The 15,288-nt window shown below is 44.5% G+C and overlaps 1 protein-coding gene across 1 annotated transcript in view; it reads left to right on the top strand.

The window, feature by feature from the left end:
• The first annotated feature begins 219 nt into the window (after positions 1 to 219).
• CACNB4 (calcium voltage-gated channel auxiliary subunit beta 4) overlaps positions 220 to 15,288 on the top strand; it is a 255,883-nt gene continuing 240,814 nt past the window's right edge. Inside the window, exons 1-2 of the mRNA XM_040475072.1 lie at positions 220 to 439; positions 674 to 757. Of these exons, the coding sequence (XP_040331006.1) occupies positions 431 to 439; positions 674 to 757 (93 nt within the window). The 5' untranslated portion in view covers positions 220 to 430. The remainder of the gene's footprint in view (positions 440 to 673; positions 758 to 15,288) is intronic.

Here is a 15,288-nt window from a genome sequence, read left to right as displayed (position 1 = left end):
CCGGCGCGGGTCTCGCTGCCGCCCTCCTCTCCTCCCGCTCCCCGGCCTCCGGGGGCCTGCCCGCCCTCCGCCCGCCGCGCGCCGGCCCGCCATGCGGCTGTGAACCATGTCCTCCTCCTACGCCAAGAACGGGCCGGCCGACGGGCCGCACTCCCCCACCGCTCAGGTACCGCCCCCTCCTCCTCCCCCCTCCCGCCCCGGCGGCCCGAGCGCGCCCCGCCTTCGTGCGGGCAGCGCGGGGCCCCCAGTCCTGAGAGTCGGCCGCCGCGCGCTCCCACCCCTCCTCCTCCTCCCTCTCCTCCAGCTCCTCCTCTGCCTCCTCCTCCTCCTCCTCCTCACCTCGTCCGTCTCAGCGCTCCCGCTCTGGAGCCCGCAGCCTTCCCCAGCCGATGCCGGGGACCCGGACCCCGCGCCCCGAGAGTCTTTGTTAATGGATGTGGTGGGTGCTCGCGGGCTGCTCTCCTCGGGCATCGTTGCAGCCGTCGAGGCTCGTGGTGGTGGGGGGGGGGGGTAGGGGTGGAGGCTGTATCTGGGGACCGCCGAGGAGACTGGGATACGGGCTCTGGGAGACCCTGGGAAGCTGGTCCGGAGGCGGACGCTGGCCCGGGGTGGTCGTCCGGCTCCGCGCTGCGGTCCTCACCGGCTTCTCTCTGGCCCCGTGTGTCGAGTCCAGGTGGCCCGAGGCACCACGACCCGGAGGAGCAGGTTGAAAAGATCCGATGGCAGCACCACTTCGACCAGCTTCATCCTCAGACAGGTAGGAGGCGGGCGCGGGGAGACCGCGCGGGCGGCAGGTTGGGGAGAAGGCCCGGTGCGGGGCGCGGGGGTCCGGGATCCGAGCGCTGCCACCCAGAGTGCGAGCGGCGGGTAGAGTCTCCTTGCGCCCCTTTCCGGCAGGGGCCGGGCGCTCTCGCCGCGTCCTGCTTCCGCATCCCCCTGCGCGCAAAGTCTTCCCGGCCGGGCGGCTCCGCATCGCCCTCGAAGTTTGTGCGTTCGAATGCGAGTTGCTGGGGACCCGGTGTAGGGCAGGGATGTTGAATTTAAGACTGAAAGTATTTCTAGTTGCACTTTCCGTGTGTGGTAACGTTTTCAAGTCGCGTACTTGACTTTGAGTAACCAGAGCCCCAGGGGCCCCGCACACGGTTTAATTTGGCTGACAGGTCGGGGTCTCTGCTGTTTGTCGTATTTCGAATACTCTTCTTAGTGTGGGTCTTGGGAGATTTCTTCCAGCTCTGGTCAAATGAAAGACGCTTTGAGCAGAAAGTTTGGTGTCACTTGGGACCTCTGCTTTGGTTCGCTTAGCTAGGGAAAAAAGACTGCCCAGACCTGGTTCTACTGAAATAAGCAAAGGTCGGCACTCAGTTCGAGGGTCTGGGTGGTGGTACTACACTTCGTGTTTGTTTTCTTCGTAGTTGTTTCCGTCTGTGTAGTTCTAGTGAGCGTTCTGTGTGCTAAAACATCGCCGATTACACTGAATGCTTAGGTCTCTTTCACCTTGACACAGGAGATTGGTCCTTAATTTTCTACTGCCCATGTGCTGTAAATGAAACCATCTCTACATAGCTGCTGGGTGCTAGCGAGATCTTGCAAAAGTGAGTCACCTTGATCTCTCTTTGGAGCGGAAAAACTCTGGAGGTGTGTGCTTTCAGGGTGGCTTAGGAATACTTTGATTGTGGCCCCAAGACGCTTTTATCCCAGGCTCTGCTGTGGGCTGCTGGAGTGACCTTGGGAAGTTCTTTTCCCTCTAGGTCACTGAGAGCATTGTGTAATATGTTTTTAACCAATGATGGCAGCTGGGGTGTGTTTCCTTAGTGATTATCATCAATTTAAACATTATCTAGGACAAATGGGCTTTAGATTCAAAATTGGACTCAGACTTCTCCTAAAGGGTTTAGAAAGCATATTTAGATAATATTTATTATGCAGTACTCATTTTCTGCAAACAGATTGTTACCACTACTGTTTTTAATTCAGGGAGCACCAAGTATTTACATTCTTCAAGTAAATATATTTTGGATCCTGAATTCGTTCTAAAAGTGCATTCTATTCCCTTTGCAGTGCATAGATCATTTGTGCATTTGATAAAGCGAAGACATTCTTGATCTTTAAAAAATTTTTCACTTATGTGACTGAGATCTTGTTGATGTTTATTTTGTAGGTGCCTATTTTTGGTGGTGTTTTATTGTTGCAAATTCTTAGAAATACTAATTATACAGCAGTGTATTCTGTGAGCTGTTTGACTAAAACTTTTGAGTTCATCTTAACTGTCACTTCACTAATGCTTTAGACTTCCAACCACAAACAAAACAATCAATATTTTTTCTAATATCCTTATTCTTTCCTCAGTTTACTCTAATAAATGAGACAACGCATTGATAAGTTCTTGATAAGTGTGTTGCTATGTATTGTCTTAAAAATGTAAAAAGTATTGCATGCTAATAATTTTGGGAGTAATTTAAACCGGTGCAACGTAGGACAAATATGTTTCATTAATCTTTCTGAAACTGGGATTTGTTGATTTAATAAAATGGTCTAATTTAAATATAGAAGTTAGTTGTAATTGCATGATATATACAATCTGTTTCTTTTCTGTGTAAAAGTAATACATAATTTTTGTGAACACTTACAGTTGAGTAAGTATCCTACACACGATCTTGATTAAAAATGGCATAATGGACCCTTCTGTAATGGCTACAATAAAAATAACAGAGGGATTTTATTTCTTTGACAAGCGATGGAAAGTTACTGCAAATGGAAGTTAACTGTGTTTTTTGAAATAAAATTGAAGAGTTTTCACCTGAGTGCCAATGAAGTATTTTTTAAAAAAGCACAATAGCTGTTTATGTTATTAGAGCCTTCTTATTTGTAGAATGACTAATGATTTATTGTTTTTGAATTCTTGGTACACTGAAGTGATGGGATTTCTTGGTGATATCTCACAGTCTGTGTGATGCCTTCGCACATGAAGAAGACAGTGGGGATGCCAGTAAAATAGTGCTGCTCATTTTTGTATCCTGTTATTTACAAAATTAGAGAGGGAAAGTGTGCACTTAAAAAAAAAAATGATGTGTCAAATCGGATGGGTGATATGGGGCTGATGGTGAAGCACAGAGGACAGTTGGCAAATAAAATAAAACAGTTTATTTTATTGTCACCTAGTAAAATTGTTTAATCTTTATTTTTTATTTTTATTATTATTTTTTTAAACACTTTTTAATGTTTATTTATTTTTGAGAGAGAGATACAGAGCGGGAAGCAGGGGAGGGGCAGAGAGAGAGAGACACAGAATCCAAAGCAGGCTCCAGGTTCCAAGCTGTGCACAGAGCCCAATGTGGGGCTCGAAGTCACGAACCGCGAGATAGTGACCTGAACGAAGTCAGACGCTTAACTGACTGAGCCACCCAGGCGCCACTTATTATTATTGCTAAAGTCTTCTTCAAACTGGTAAAAAGTTGTAGTGTTGTGTGTGTACATGCACGCATACACATGCACACATGTGAGTCGGGCTGAAAACAAGCAAACTGAGAAAGTGAGCCTGCCTCCACTCTGAGGACTGCTCACAAAGTCTCTCTCGAATCTGTGACCTTGTTTCGTGGGCTACTAGATTGCTGGTCTCCACAATCTAGGAGGGATGGAGATTTTGGAATGAATCCAGGAAACAACTAACTGGTTTCTTTGAGGAAAGGTGAGAAGATTAAGTATTTTGCCACGATAAGAATAAAGAGAGCTCGGGGTAACCCAGTAATGGTCTTCAAAGTGTCCACAAAGGCATTCTTTGGAAATGTGATGGACTGTTCTCCTTTTTCATTGAGCAAGGAACTCAAGAACTGCATGACTTCATTAAGACTGTTGCTATCATTGAAATGGCTTTCCAAATGAGGCCGTAGATTTTTTTCCTAGGAGATCACTTGTGACAGGCCATTTGTGAGTGGATTCTTTATTCATGTTTTAAAATTTTAGGAAGCACTTATTTAAAAAAATAAGCTGCCAGCACAGAGCCCAATGTGGGGCTGAAACTCACGAACCTGAGCCAAAGTCAGACACTAAACTGATTGAGCCACCCAGGCTCCTCTAGAAAGCACTGATTAAACATCTGCTCCGTGCCCAGCACTGTGCTAGATGTAAGGCCTGGCCCCTACTAGTTTGCAGCCTTATCTTAAACCATTATCTTTTAGCTTTGGACACAGGTCTCTCACACACCACCTTCCCTTCTGCCATTGGCCCTTTGTACATGCTGAGCCCTCTGTGTGGAGGGCTCTTGTTCTCCGTTCTGCCAAGTTGATTTTTAATCTTTGTTGAGACCTAGGTTTAGTCTTCACCTCTTTTTTTACTACTTTTTATATTTACTTATGTATTTATGTATGTACATATTTATTTATTGATTTATTTTGAGAGAGAGAGAGAGAGAGAGAGAGAGAGAGAGAGTGCAAGTGGGGGAGAGGGGCAGAGGCAGAGAGAGAATCTTAAACAGGCTCCATGCTCAATGCGGCGTTGGACGTGGGGCCCAATGCCATGATCCTTGGGTCATGACCTGAGCCGCAATTAAGAGTTGGACGATCAACCAACTGAGCCAGCCAGGCACCCTCTAGTCTTCATTTCTTTTTCTAATCTCTTTGATGATGTCAGTTCCTTAACCACATACCTCATTCCAGAGTGCATTTTGCCAGGTCTCAGTAATTAGATTTCTCTGTTAATGTCTGTCCCCTCATCCAGATAATAAGTACCACTGGAGCAGGGACATACCTGCATTTGGTGCACTCGATTGTCTTTGTACCCTAAGCATTTAGCGTAGTAGATGTTCAATAAGTATTTATTTGGATGAATGAAGGAGCGGATGGATGAGGACTAGCTTCATATATTTTAGGCATGGCGTTGTGTTCTAACATTAAACTCTTTGTTTGATGGGGAGAAATTGCCTCCTAACAAAACTTCCCCAAATTTAGTGGCTTAAAGCAACAACATTTTTTTTTTTTTTTTAATTTCAGTGTGCTGTCCAGTTAGTTCTGTGTGGTGTTATCTGGGCACTGGCATGGCTGAAAGGTCTAAAATAGCCTCACACGTGTGGTTGGCAGTTGGTGCTGGCTGCTGGCTGAGAGCTCGACTAGAGGTTTTGGCAGGGGGCTCAGTCTTCCTCCACCTGGGCTCTCAGCATGATTGCTTGAACTTCCTTACAACATGGTGGCTGGGTTCCAAGAAGGGGCATCCCAAGAAGCAAAGGAGGAAGCTGCAGATTTTGTAAAACCTGCTGTTGAAAGCTACATGACATTCCTTCTGTTACAATCTTTAAATCAAAACAAAGGGCTAGCTCAGTTTCAAAGGAAGAAGAAATAGACTCTTGCCATGGGGTACAACAAGGTCACCTTACAAAAGAGCATGTCGAATGGAAGATATTCTCGCAGCCATCTTTGGAATCATCTACTCTAGATCAAAGAACCTTGGCTTTTTTTAGGTATGCTAAACAAACGATCATGATAATAATTCAGTAAGCCCACACTGTATTTAGAGATTTAAAACATATTTAGTTACTAAGTTGATACTATAATAAAACAAGCTGACAAAAACTTCTTTGGGTTATAATTTGGAGACACATTTCTCCAATAAAATGCAGATTCATCAACAGAAGGTATATGCTTTGTGCATAGCTCTAAGAATAATCATATGCCTAGAGACATGCATATATGCAAAATTTATCCATAAACTTAGAATCACAAAATTTTAGAACAGGAAGACATTGCAGAGGAAAAGTACTTCAGTTCCTCATTTTCAGATAAATAAAACAGAGACTCAAGGACAGAAAGGCTGTACCGACGTCACATCAGTAGTTGTAGAACAGAGACAGGGGACCTTACTCAGATCCTCCAGTTTTTCCACCACAACACACTTCATCCCTGAATAATCAGGATAGACATATAAACACAAAGATGTGGACACATGAAAAGACATATGGAGCTTATTCCTCTTAGATCCTAGAAATATTCTTACCTTATATGGTTACCGTGAGGAACAAAGCAACCACTGGAGAATCTCAAGACTGTAGTTTTTCCCCCAATTTTATCATGAGCTGGAATTTTTGTTTGCATGGTTCATGGTGGTTGATTTGTTTGATTAGTAGTCATTGTATTAGCCAGTGCTAACTAGGAAATAAAACTACTTGCGATTTTGCAACTGAGGAACTTGAATGTAGAGACATGGTTAAATAGGCAGTGGGAGAGGTTGGAAACTAACCCTGGAGGTTAGCAACAGCAGGAAGCCACTGTTACCTCCAGGCTAGCAGGACAAGTAGAGGAAACTGTTACTGGAACACAGGGGCCAGAATCACCTGGTAGATACTGTAGCCACTGGGGTACTGTTTTAAAGGAGCAAGAGACAGAGGACATCACCTCACACTTGTTAGGATGGCTACAATCAGAAACACAAGAAGCAACAATGTAGGTGAGGCTGTAGAGAAAAGGGAAGTTTTATGCCCTGTTGGTGGGAATGTAAATTAGTGCAGCCACTGTGGAAAACAGTATGGAGATTCCTCCAAAAATTAAAAATAGAATAAATACCATATGACCTAGCAATCCCACTTCTGGGTATTTATCTAAAGAAAATGAAAACACGAACTTGAAAAGATATATGCATCCCCACATACGTTGCAGCCAGTGTTTATAATAGCCAAGGCATGGAAACAACAATCAAGTGTTGATTGATGGATGAATGCATAAAGAAATTGTGGTATGTATATATACGATGGAATATTACTCAGCCATAAGAAAGAATGAAATCTTGCTATTTGTGATAATATGGATGGACCTTAAAGGCATTATGCGAAGTGAAAGAAGTCAAATAAGACAAATACTGTATGATCTCACTTGTATGTGGAATCTAAAAACCCTCCCCAAACCAAAAACCTAAAACAAAAACTGAGCTTATAAGACTGATGGTTGCCAGAGGCAGGGATGGGGGTATAGGTGAAATGGGTGAAGGGGTCAAAAGGTACAAACTTTCAGTTATGAAATAAATAAGTAATGGGGGATGTAATGTACAGCATGGTACATATAATTAATAATATCGTATTGCATATTTGCAAGTTGCTTAGAGAGTAGATCTTGAAAGTTCTCATTACGAGAAAAAAATGTATAACTATGTATGATGATGGATGTTAACTAGAATTGTGATCATTTCACAAAATATAGAATATTGTTATGTTGCATACCTAAAACTAATATAATGTTATTTGCCAATCATACCTCAATTAAAACACACACACACCTACAGAGGAGATGTAGCTTCTGCTAAAGAAGCCACTTGAGGGGAGAGAATGAGGAGTGACCCTCTGCCTCCCCCTTCTGGAGTACTTGCCCTTGGCTGAGCCCAGCGGGAAGCCCGCTGACCTGGGAGCCTCGAAGCAGCCTGCAGACCTTGGCCCTCCTGAGAGGGAAAGCAGCACAGGGGAAGGGGAGAATGACCCTGAGGGAAACTGGCCAGGACCGGCACAACCATTGGTATATTTTAGCTGCATGGAAGACAATGATGAATCCGTCTCAATAGCAAAATTGGAAGTTTCCTTTCGCTCTGGGAGTAGAACTTCCTGGCTAAATTGGATAGTACAGTTGAGATGAACCTGAGGGAAAAGTTCACACCTATTTCCTGTGCGAATTTCATCTGGAATGCATCTTCCCAAATTGAGACCTGGTAGACCAAGAAAGAGCTCTGCCTCTCGGGCAAACTGTCCTTTCTTTGTTCTTGCTCTTGGGCTTGAAGGAATGGAATGGGATTTACGAAGCTCCTTACTGAGAAATCCAATTACTGGGCAACTAACCTATTAACCAGTCACTTGTACATTTCTCTAAGTCCCTGTTCTTGGCTCACAGAGTTCCCTAAATTTCACTTTTGTAGAATAAAGAACTATTTATCCTTCACTTTAGGATGGTAAGATTTTATTGAACCTTAGATAAATTTTGATTGAAATTTTAATCTTTCTAGAAAGTTGTAGGATGCTGTGCAGACACTTAAGTTGAAAATAACCTCGGTTTTACCGTGACTCCCCCCCTCCCTTACTTACTCCACCGGTGCCACAGGCAGTGTCGTCCGTAGGTGCTAAGGAGCAGAGACTCCTGTTTCATCGAGGGCCAAAGCAAGGGTGGACTAAAGAGAATGTGGTTTAGTCAAACCGTGTGGGTGGCTGGTTGTAGAAATCAGTCCCCCTACTTCTGGGGAGTCTACCAACCCAGTGGTGTTCCTGGATGCAGCCACCCTAGTTCTGACCCACCTTTTCTGGCTGATGTTGTAGCATTATCCAGTCTCCTCACCTACGTCCTAGTTTGGCCATTTCTTGGTCTCATTTCTGCAGTGCAGACTACTAACCAGGGCGAGCAGGCTTGCATTTCACTCAGATTCCCTGAAGACCCTAGGAAGTATCAGAAGGCGTGTGCTCAGAGGGGCGGGCATGCAGGCCCCATTCTTCTTTAAGTGTTTGCCTCTGCATGCTGTTTTTAAGGCAACGTCTTGGAGCAGAGTATTTCCTAGAACAGTGCCATGTTCTCCGTCGCTCACACCTTTGCTGGAGCTTCCTTCCCAGCAGGAGTGTGTGCGCCGAGTGAATTACAGGCCTCGGAAACACAGATCCTCTGAGTTTGTCTTTCCTCACGGTGTGCCTGACAGAGATGCAGAGCACCTGGACGCTTTCACTCCCTTTGCATCCAGGGTGTTGCACCAACATTTCCTCTGTGGGACCGTGCAGAGCACTTCCTTAACCGACCGTCCCAATTACACACTCTCTTTATAATACCTCTCCAGGTTAGAATACAGCCAGTGGAGAAATCTCAAGAAGAGCTAGGTTGTTATGCACAAAGAACCCCTATAAAAACACGTTCTGATCTGAGCAGCTGGTATTGCCCTGCTTCACAGAGTTACCTGCTCGTGTACTTTGTGAACCAAGAAAACGTTGAGGTAGAATAGGACACTCTGCCTTCTCGAAGAGTAAGTTGTGAACCTGACTACAGAGCAACCCATCAGGAATTGTATGTGGATTTAACCATGTAAACGGGGCAGGAAGTGGGGATAGGACTAGAGACATAAGCTGAGATTAAGGAAAAGGCAAAATTATTCCATTTTAAGGGAATAGTTTTATGGCTTTCAGGTAACAATAATGACAAGCTGTGTGCTATGGCAACCTGCTTTCAGAAATAGATAAGGCTTGGACACCTGGGGGGCTTAGTCGGTTAAGCATTTGACTCTTGATTTCAGCTCAGGTCATGATCTCACGGTTCGTTAGATGGAGCCCCCCATCAGGCTCTGCAGGGACAGTGCGGATTCTGTCTCTCCACCTCTCTCTTCCCCTCCCCCACCAAGTAAATAAACAAACATTAAAAAAAAAAAAAGAAACATAGAAGGCTGATACTTTATCAACACCTGGCTTGAATATAGAACTGGCCTTGAAATTCCTTGAACATCATTGTCGTATGAACTAGAGTAAATGTGCCCATCTGCAAACTTTCTTATTTTCTTGAACGTGTCCTTTCTTATTACCACATACACAGAGCAGAGGCGATTACTTGACTCTGAAGGGGGCGTTCAGCATTTGTACTTTATGCACCGAAAGCATTAATTAGATCGGGGCTGTATAGCTTATGTGACAACTACTGAATGTGTCTGATTCTATCACTGTAATCATTTGGATGACCAGCGGGGCCTGTGTTATTTCTCATTTTATGTTCTTTGCTGGTGCGGGCATCTTTCTTGAGGGCTGCAGTCTAATAGCTGGACCATCAGCCTTCGTTTGGAGAGGAAAGATTTTGTAAACATGAACTTGGAAAGAATCTGCATTTTTCTGGGTTGTCAAAATCACTAGAAATGGTGAATTTGTGTAGTGTTCGCTGTGTCCAAATAGTATAATAGTATTTTTAAACTCCTTAGGAAAAATTTGTTTGCAGTGTCTTTTTTAGTACTGGAAAGACCAGCAGTAATGGAAATTCATAGTAGCTTACGTAGGTGAATGTGTCATACCCTCTACTTTCCTCTCGAATGGCCCCGTGCTGATGTCGACAACTCAGATGCTGGTAATGTTTCCAAATCAAACAGGTGGGTAAAACCATCACCGTTGTTAGAACACTCTGAAGGCATGACTTTCTTACCTGGCCTCTTAGTGTGTATGTGTGGAACAGAGAGGGGGAAGTCATTCTTACAGGAATTCAGAGGCTGTCTTTTGTTGTCAACATAATCTAATTTTAGAACATGGTCATCACCCCCAAAAGAAATCTTGTACCAATTATCAGTCATTTTCCATGCTCCTCCCCACCCCTAGGCAACTATTGATCCGTTAGTCTCTATGTCGATAGATTTACCTCTACTGGACATTTCATATAACTGGAATCATATAAGAAAATGTGATCTTTTGTGATTGGCTTCAGTGTTTTTTGTTTTTTTTCATTAACATATTCTCTACACCAGCCTGAGGTTTTCTAGTTGTAACCCCTGGTCTAAATGTGCAGATGTTGGCTCACTTGTGTTAAGGGACTTGCCTTTCCTTAAGCTTATGCTCCAGAGAGCTTTTCAAGTCATGGTGTTGAATGGGGATAATCATAATTATATTTATATTTATTGTGGAGCTACAGTCTCAGGTCACAGAGCTGAATTTTGTCGGGGGCAAAACTATTTGACCTGCGTGGAAATCAAGTCCCTGACCCTGGCCTCCTTGTCATCAGGATTGAACAAAACTGAGTTACGGTCATCTATAGAAGGGGATTTATATAATAGGATGAGATCACTGGGATTAAAAAAGTGAGTAATGTAAGTTGTTATTGCCATCATTTTCAATAATTTTTCATAATAGAAATGTCTTGAATACTTACAATCCAAAATACTTTCAAAATTTTATCTAGATGTTTGTAATAACTCCACTCTGGTAATTATAATGTTTATTCCTTGGGAGATACAATTAAGGAGAAAGCAGAGTGCTCAAGTCCCAAGCTAAGTACAATATTTATGGGACTTATTCGGTACATAAAACTGTACTCTTTATGTGGCAGGTGCTGCTCAATTATATTTGAGCACTTCCCTGGGGGACAAAAGTCAATTATCAACACAGTCGTGTGGGAGAGAAATAGGTCAGCTGCAAATATTCTCTGCTAATTTCAGAAAGCTTGAGGGGTGACTTAGTTTGGGGGATATTTTTTTTGTTCTTTTGGTCTCTGTGCTATAGGGAGACCTTCTGGTAGGGAAGGCTCAGTTTTTCATTTGGTATTGGTTGTCATATTCATTTACTTCATTAAAAAAATTTTTTTTAATGTTTATTCTTGAAAGAGACAGAGAGGAAAAAAAAAACAAAACATGAGCGGGGGAGGCAGAGAGAGAGGGAGACACAGAATCTGAAGCAGGCTCCAGGCTCCAAGCTGCCAGCACAGAGCCCGACGCGGGGCTCAAACCCTCAAGCTGTGAGACCATAACCTGAACTGAAGTTGGATGTGTAACCGACTGAGCCACCCAGGCCCCCACTATTCACTTACTTTAATATAATATAAATATTGCTTTTGATCCTGTAAAATGAAAATGAAACCAAATAATATCTTTTTTACTTTATTTATTCATTTTTTTAAACCAAATAATATCTTTTTAAAAATGAGGTCAAAAACACATTCTAAGAGTAATTGTACCTTGTAGGGGCGTTCTTATTACTATTGCTATTTTTACATTAACCGAATAAAATGCAAATTTCGTATTCCAAGTATTTTGTTTACTGTTTCTACATAAGAAGAGTAAAAAGTACTGGTTGTAAAAAAAAAAAAGGAAGGACATTGGGTTTTAAAAAATTAGGTTTATTTATTTTTTTATTGTGGTAAAATATACATAACAGGAAATTTTACCATTTTAGCCAATCTTAAATGTATAGTTCAGTGGCATTAAGTGCATTTACCAGTGTTATTTTTTTTTTAGTGGATGTGCGGGTTGTTTAAAAAGTGTAAGCAGGCAAACCTAAATATATCCAACTTATAAATACGCTAAAAACATCCACCTGGAGAGGCCTCCCACCACGTCTGTGGCCTTGTTAAAAGCACAGGCAGCAGCAGAAAACAGACTTCTAAGTGCTTCACGAAGCTGTGGCTCCTGGTTGAGAAAACCCAAGAAGCAGCCATCCAGAAGCGGAAGTGCCCTGGAACCCCACGGGCCCGGGTGGGCTTGGGAAACTAGGGCTGTGACAGGGGGCCTGTGCTGGTGGTGGTGTTGCCCTGGAATACCTGTTTTTACACGCCTGAATGCTTTTCTTCTTCCTCCACTCACTGACGTCCAAGCACCTTCAAGATGATTTGGGTTAACGAGCAGCCTATTTGAAATATATGCTTGTTCCCAGGAGTCAGGCGGCTCTAGTCATTCACACAGTACTGTAGTTTGACTTCCTGTTCACCATCCTTAAAAGACCCGCCACAACAAAGCAGACACGGTCCCCAAGAAAGACCCCAGTCTCCCTGAGTCTGTTTGTCCTTTCTCACAGTCGCCTCTCCTTCCCTTCCCATCCAAACTTGTCCCCTCTGCCCCTGCTATAAGCACACGCACCCGGACTTGGACTCAGCCCCTGCTCTCTCGCCTCCACCCACTCAGCCATGCCATTCCTTCTCCTTGAGGAAGTTCTCATCATTTCCACCTGGTGATGATTTTAGCATCGGTCAAACCCCTCTAGAACCTTCTCCCCCATAAAACTCTGTAGTATGGCTCCAGATCTCCTTCTGTGGCGTTCGCTGGCATTCTGTTTTGGCTCTTCTCCTTGTGTAACCTGGGTGTCCCCATACCCCACCAGCCTGCGGGTCTCCGTGGACACTGTCACTTACGAATCTTGTGGGAAAGAGGAAGGAGGAGCAGGAGAAGTTGTAGGATATCGCCATTAAGAATCCGCATTTCACTTGTTCACCTTTCCTACCTATAGGTAGACACCTGCCTCCTACTATCTTGTCCATTTTTTCTGGGGGTCGAGGGGGTGCTCACAACTCTGTCCCTCGTTGATGTCTGCTGCCACAGCCTTTGAGGAAGGCTTCTTGTGCTGCAGTTGCTCTGCCTTAGTCTTTGAGAACACTGCTTTCTGCCAACTAAGATGCTGCTTCTCAGGCAAAACCTAGAAGGTAACAAATAGCACCATGCCCTTCGGCCTCCCCGGACAAGCTGTGTTCCAGACGTCCTCAACTGTGGATCACACTCTGTCCCCTGGGCACTCCCTGTGCCCTGCATGTCAAAGATTCCCTTGTAAAGCCAGCTTCTGTACTTTTGGCCTGCATCTCTCTGTAGGGTCACACTGGGGAACAGGCACTATTCTGCCTCTGCCCCGGGAATGTACACAGGACTTGCTCCTGTAAGCCAACTCCCATGCATGTTGATCTGTACAAATTGATGTGGATACAAGCTTTGAATCCCTTAAAAATTTTTTCGTAACATTTATTTATTTTTTGAGAGACAGAGTGTGAGTGGGGGAGGGACAGAGAGAGAGGGAGTCACAGCATCTCAAGCAGGCTTCAGGTTCTGAGCTGCCAGCACAGAGCCCGATGTGGGGTTTGAACTCATGAACTGTGAGATCATGACCTGAGCCAAAGTTGGACACTTAACAGACTGAGCCACCCAGGCTCCCCTCCCCTCCTTTTTAATGTTTATTTATTTTTGAAGGAGAGAGAGACAGACAGACAGACAGACAGAATCTGAAGCAGGCTCCAGGCTCTGAGCTGTCAGCACAGGGCCTGATGTGGGGCTTGAACTCACAAACCATGAGATCGTGACCTGAGCCAAAGTCAGATGCCCAACCGACTGAGCTGCCCAGGCACCCCTGAATCTCTTTTTAGCCTCTGCTACAACATATTCATAATTAATTTATGTAGTTTTCTTTATTTTTGTTTTATGAATTTGTATTGGGGAGGTGAGTAGAAGAAGGAAGAGGAAAGGGAAGATGGTATTGGAGGCTGACTACTTTGAGAGTTAGTGCATGCCTGGGTGGGGTATCAGAATGGAGACCTTTGGATAGAAGGAGGCTCTGGGTGCCTGAGGAGAAGGACAGTGACCGGAGAGAGGGAAGTGAATGAGGATCCAACTTGGTCCATTTTAAGCTTTGTTCTGGAACTCTGTCTGTTAGGAACTTTTCAGTTGCAAATAAACAGGAGCTCAGCACAAACTGGCTAAGGCAAAACAGAGACTTATTGGCTCATGCAAGTAAAAAGTCCAGGGATAGGTCTGACCAGCTTCATGCATGGTTTGTTCTAGAAGTTCACGACTTCATCAGGGCTTCTGCTCCTTCCCTGTGCAGTTCCTTCAACACTGCATACTCTTCTGCGCTCCCTTCTGTGTGCTGCCTTGGACCTCGGGTTAACCCCTGTCATGGTGGTGGCAATAGCCACGGTGGTTCAGGATCTCCCATTAACCCACCGCCCTGTTCGGAGGAGCAGGTAGCCTTTCCTATTATAGCTCCAGCAGAAGAAGCTGCTGTCAGGAGACTGCCCGACGTCAGTAGTTGGCCACTCCTAGGGATGAGATTGGGGTCGCCCCATCATGGCTGAGAATGGGGAACACCAGTTCCCTAAGGGAGTTTTGGGAGCTCGTGGTAGATGGAGAGGAAAATGGGTGCTGCGAAAGCAGTTAGTCAGATGTTTACTCGAGGAAGGACTTTCATGTGAACCCTGGCAAATAATCAGAATTTCTTCCTTCTCCTGCTCCTCCTTTTTCTTCTTACGTCATGTTTTAACCATGTCATGGATTAAATTGGAATGTTTTACAATTGTAGAATACATATAACATGAGACTTGGCATCTTCACCGCTTTTCAGTGTACAGTCCAGGGACTTTAGGTGTGTCTGAATTGTTGTGCTACTTTACCACCAGCTATCCTAAGTATAGCTTTGTGGGCTAATCTGGGAGTCTTTCTGTTGTAACATCCTCCTCCCTCTCTCCCTCCCTGCCTTCCTCCCTTCCTTTTCTTCCTTCCTTCCTTCCTTCCTTCCTTCCTTCCTTTCCTTCCTTCCCTTCCTTCCTTCCTTCCCTTCCTTCCTTCCTTTCCTTCCTTCCTTCCTTCCTTCCTTCCTTCCTTCCTTCCTTTCCTTCCTTTCCTTCCTTTCCTTCCTTCCTTCCTTCCTTCCTTCCTTCCTTCCTTCCTTTTCTTCCTCCCCCCTCCCTTCCTCCCTCCATTCTTTCCATCCTCCTTCCCTTCCTCCCTCCCTCCCTCCCTTCCTCCCTTCCTTTTCTTCCTTCCTTCCTTCCTTCCTTCCTTCCTTCCTTCCTTCCTTTCTTTTCTTCCTCCCTTCCTCTCTCCATTCTTTCCATCCTCCTTCCCTCCCTTCCT

Source organism: Herpailurus yagouaroundi, unplaced genomic scaffold, assembly GCF_014898765.1.
Source record: "Herpailurus yagouaroundi ecotype Mexico unplaced genomic scaffold, PumYag 140, whole genome shotgun sequence".
Classification (NCBI taxonomy): Eukaryota; Metazoa; Chordata; class Mammalia; order Carnivora; family Felidae; genus Herpailurus; species Herpailurus yagouaroundi.
The sequence above is the reverse complement of the archived record's forward strand: the minus strand, read 5'-3'. Positions and strand labels throughout refer to the sequence as shown.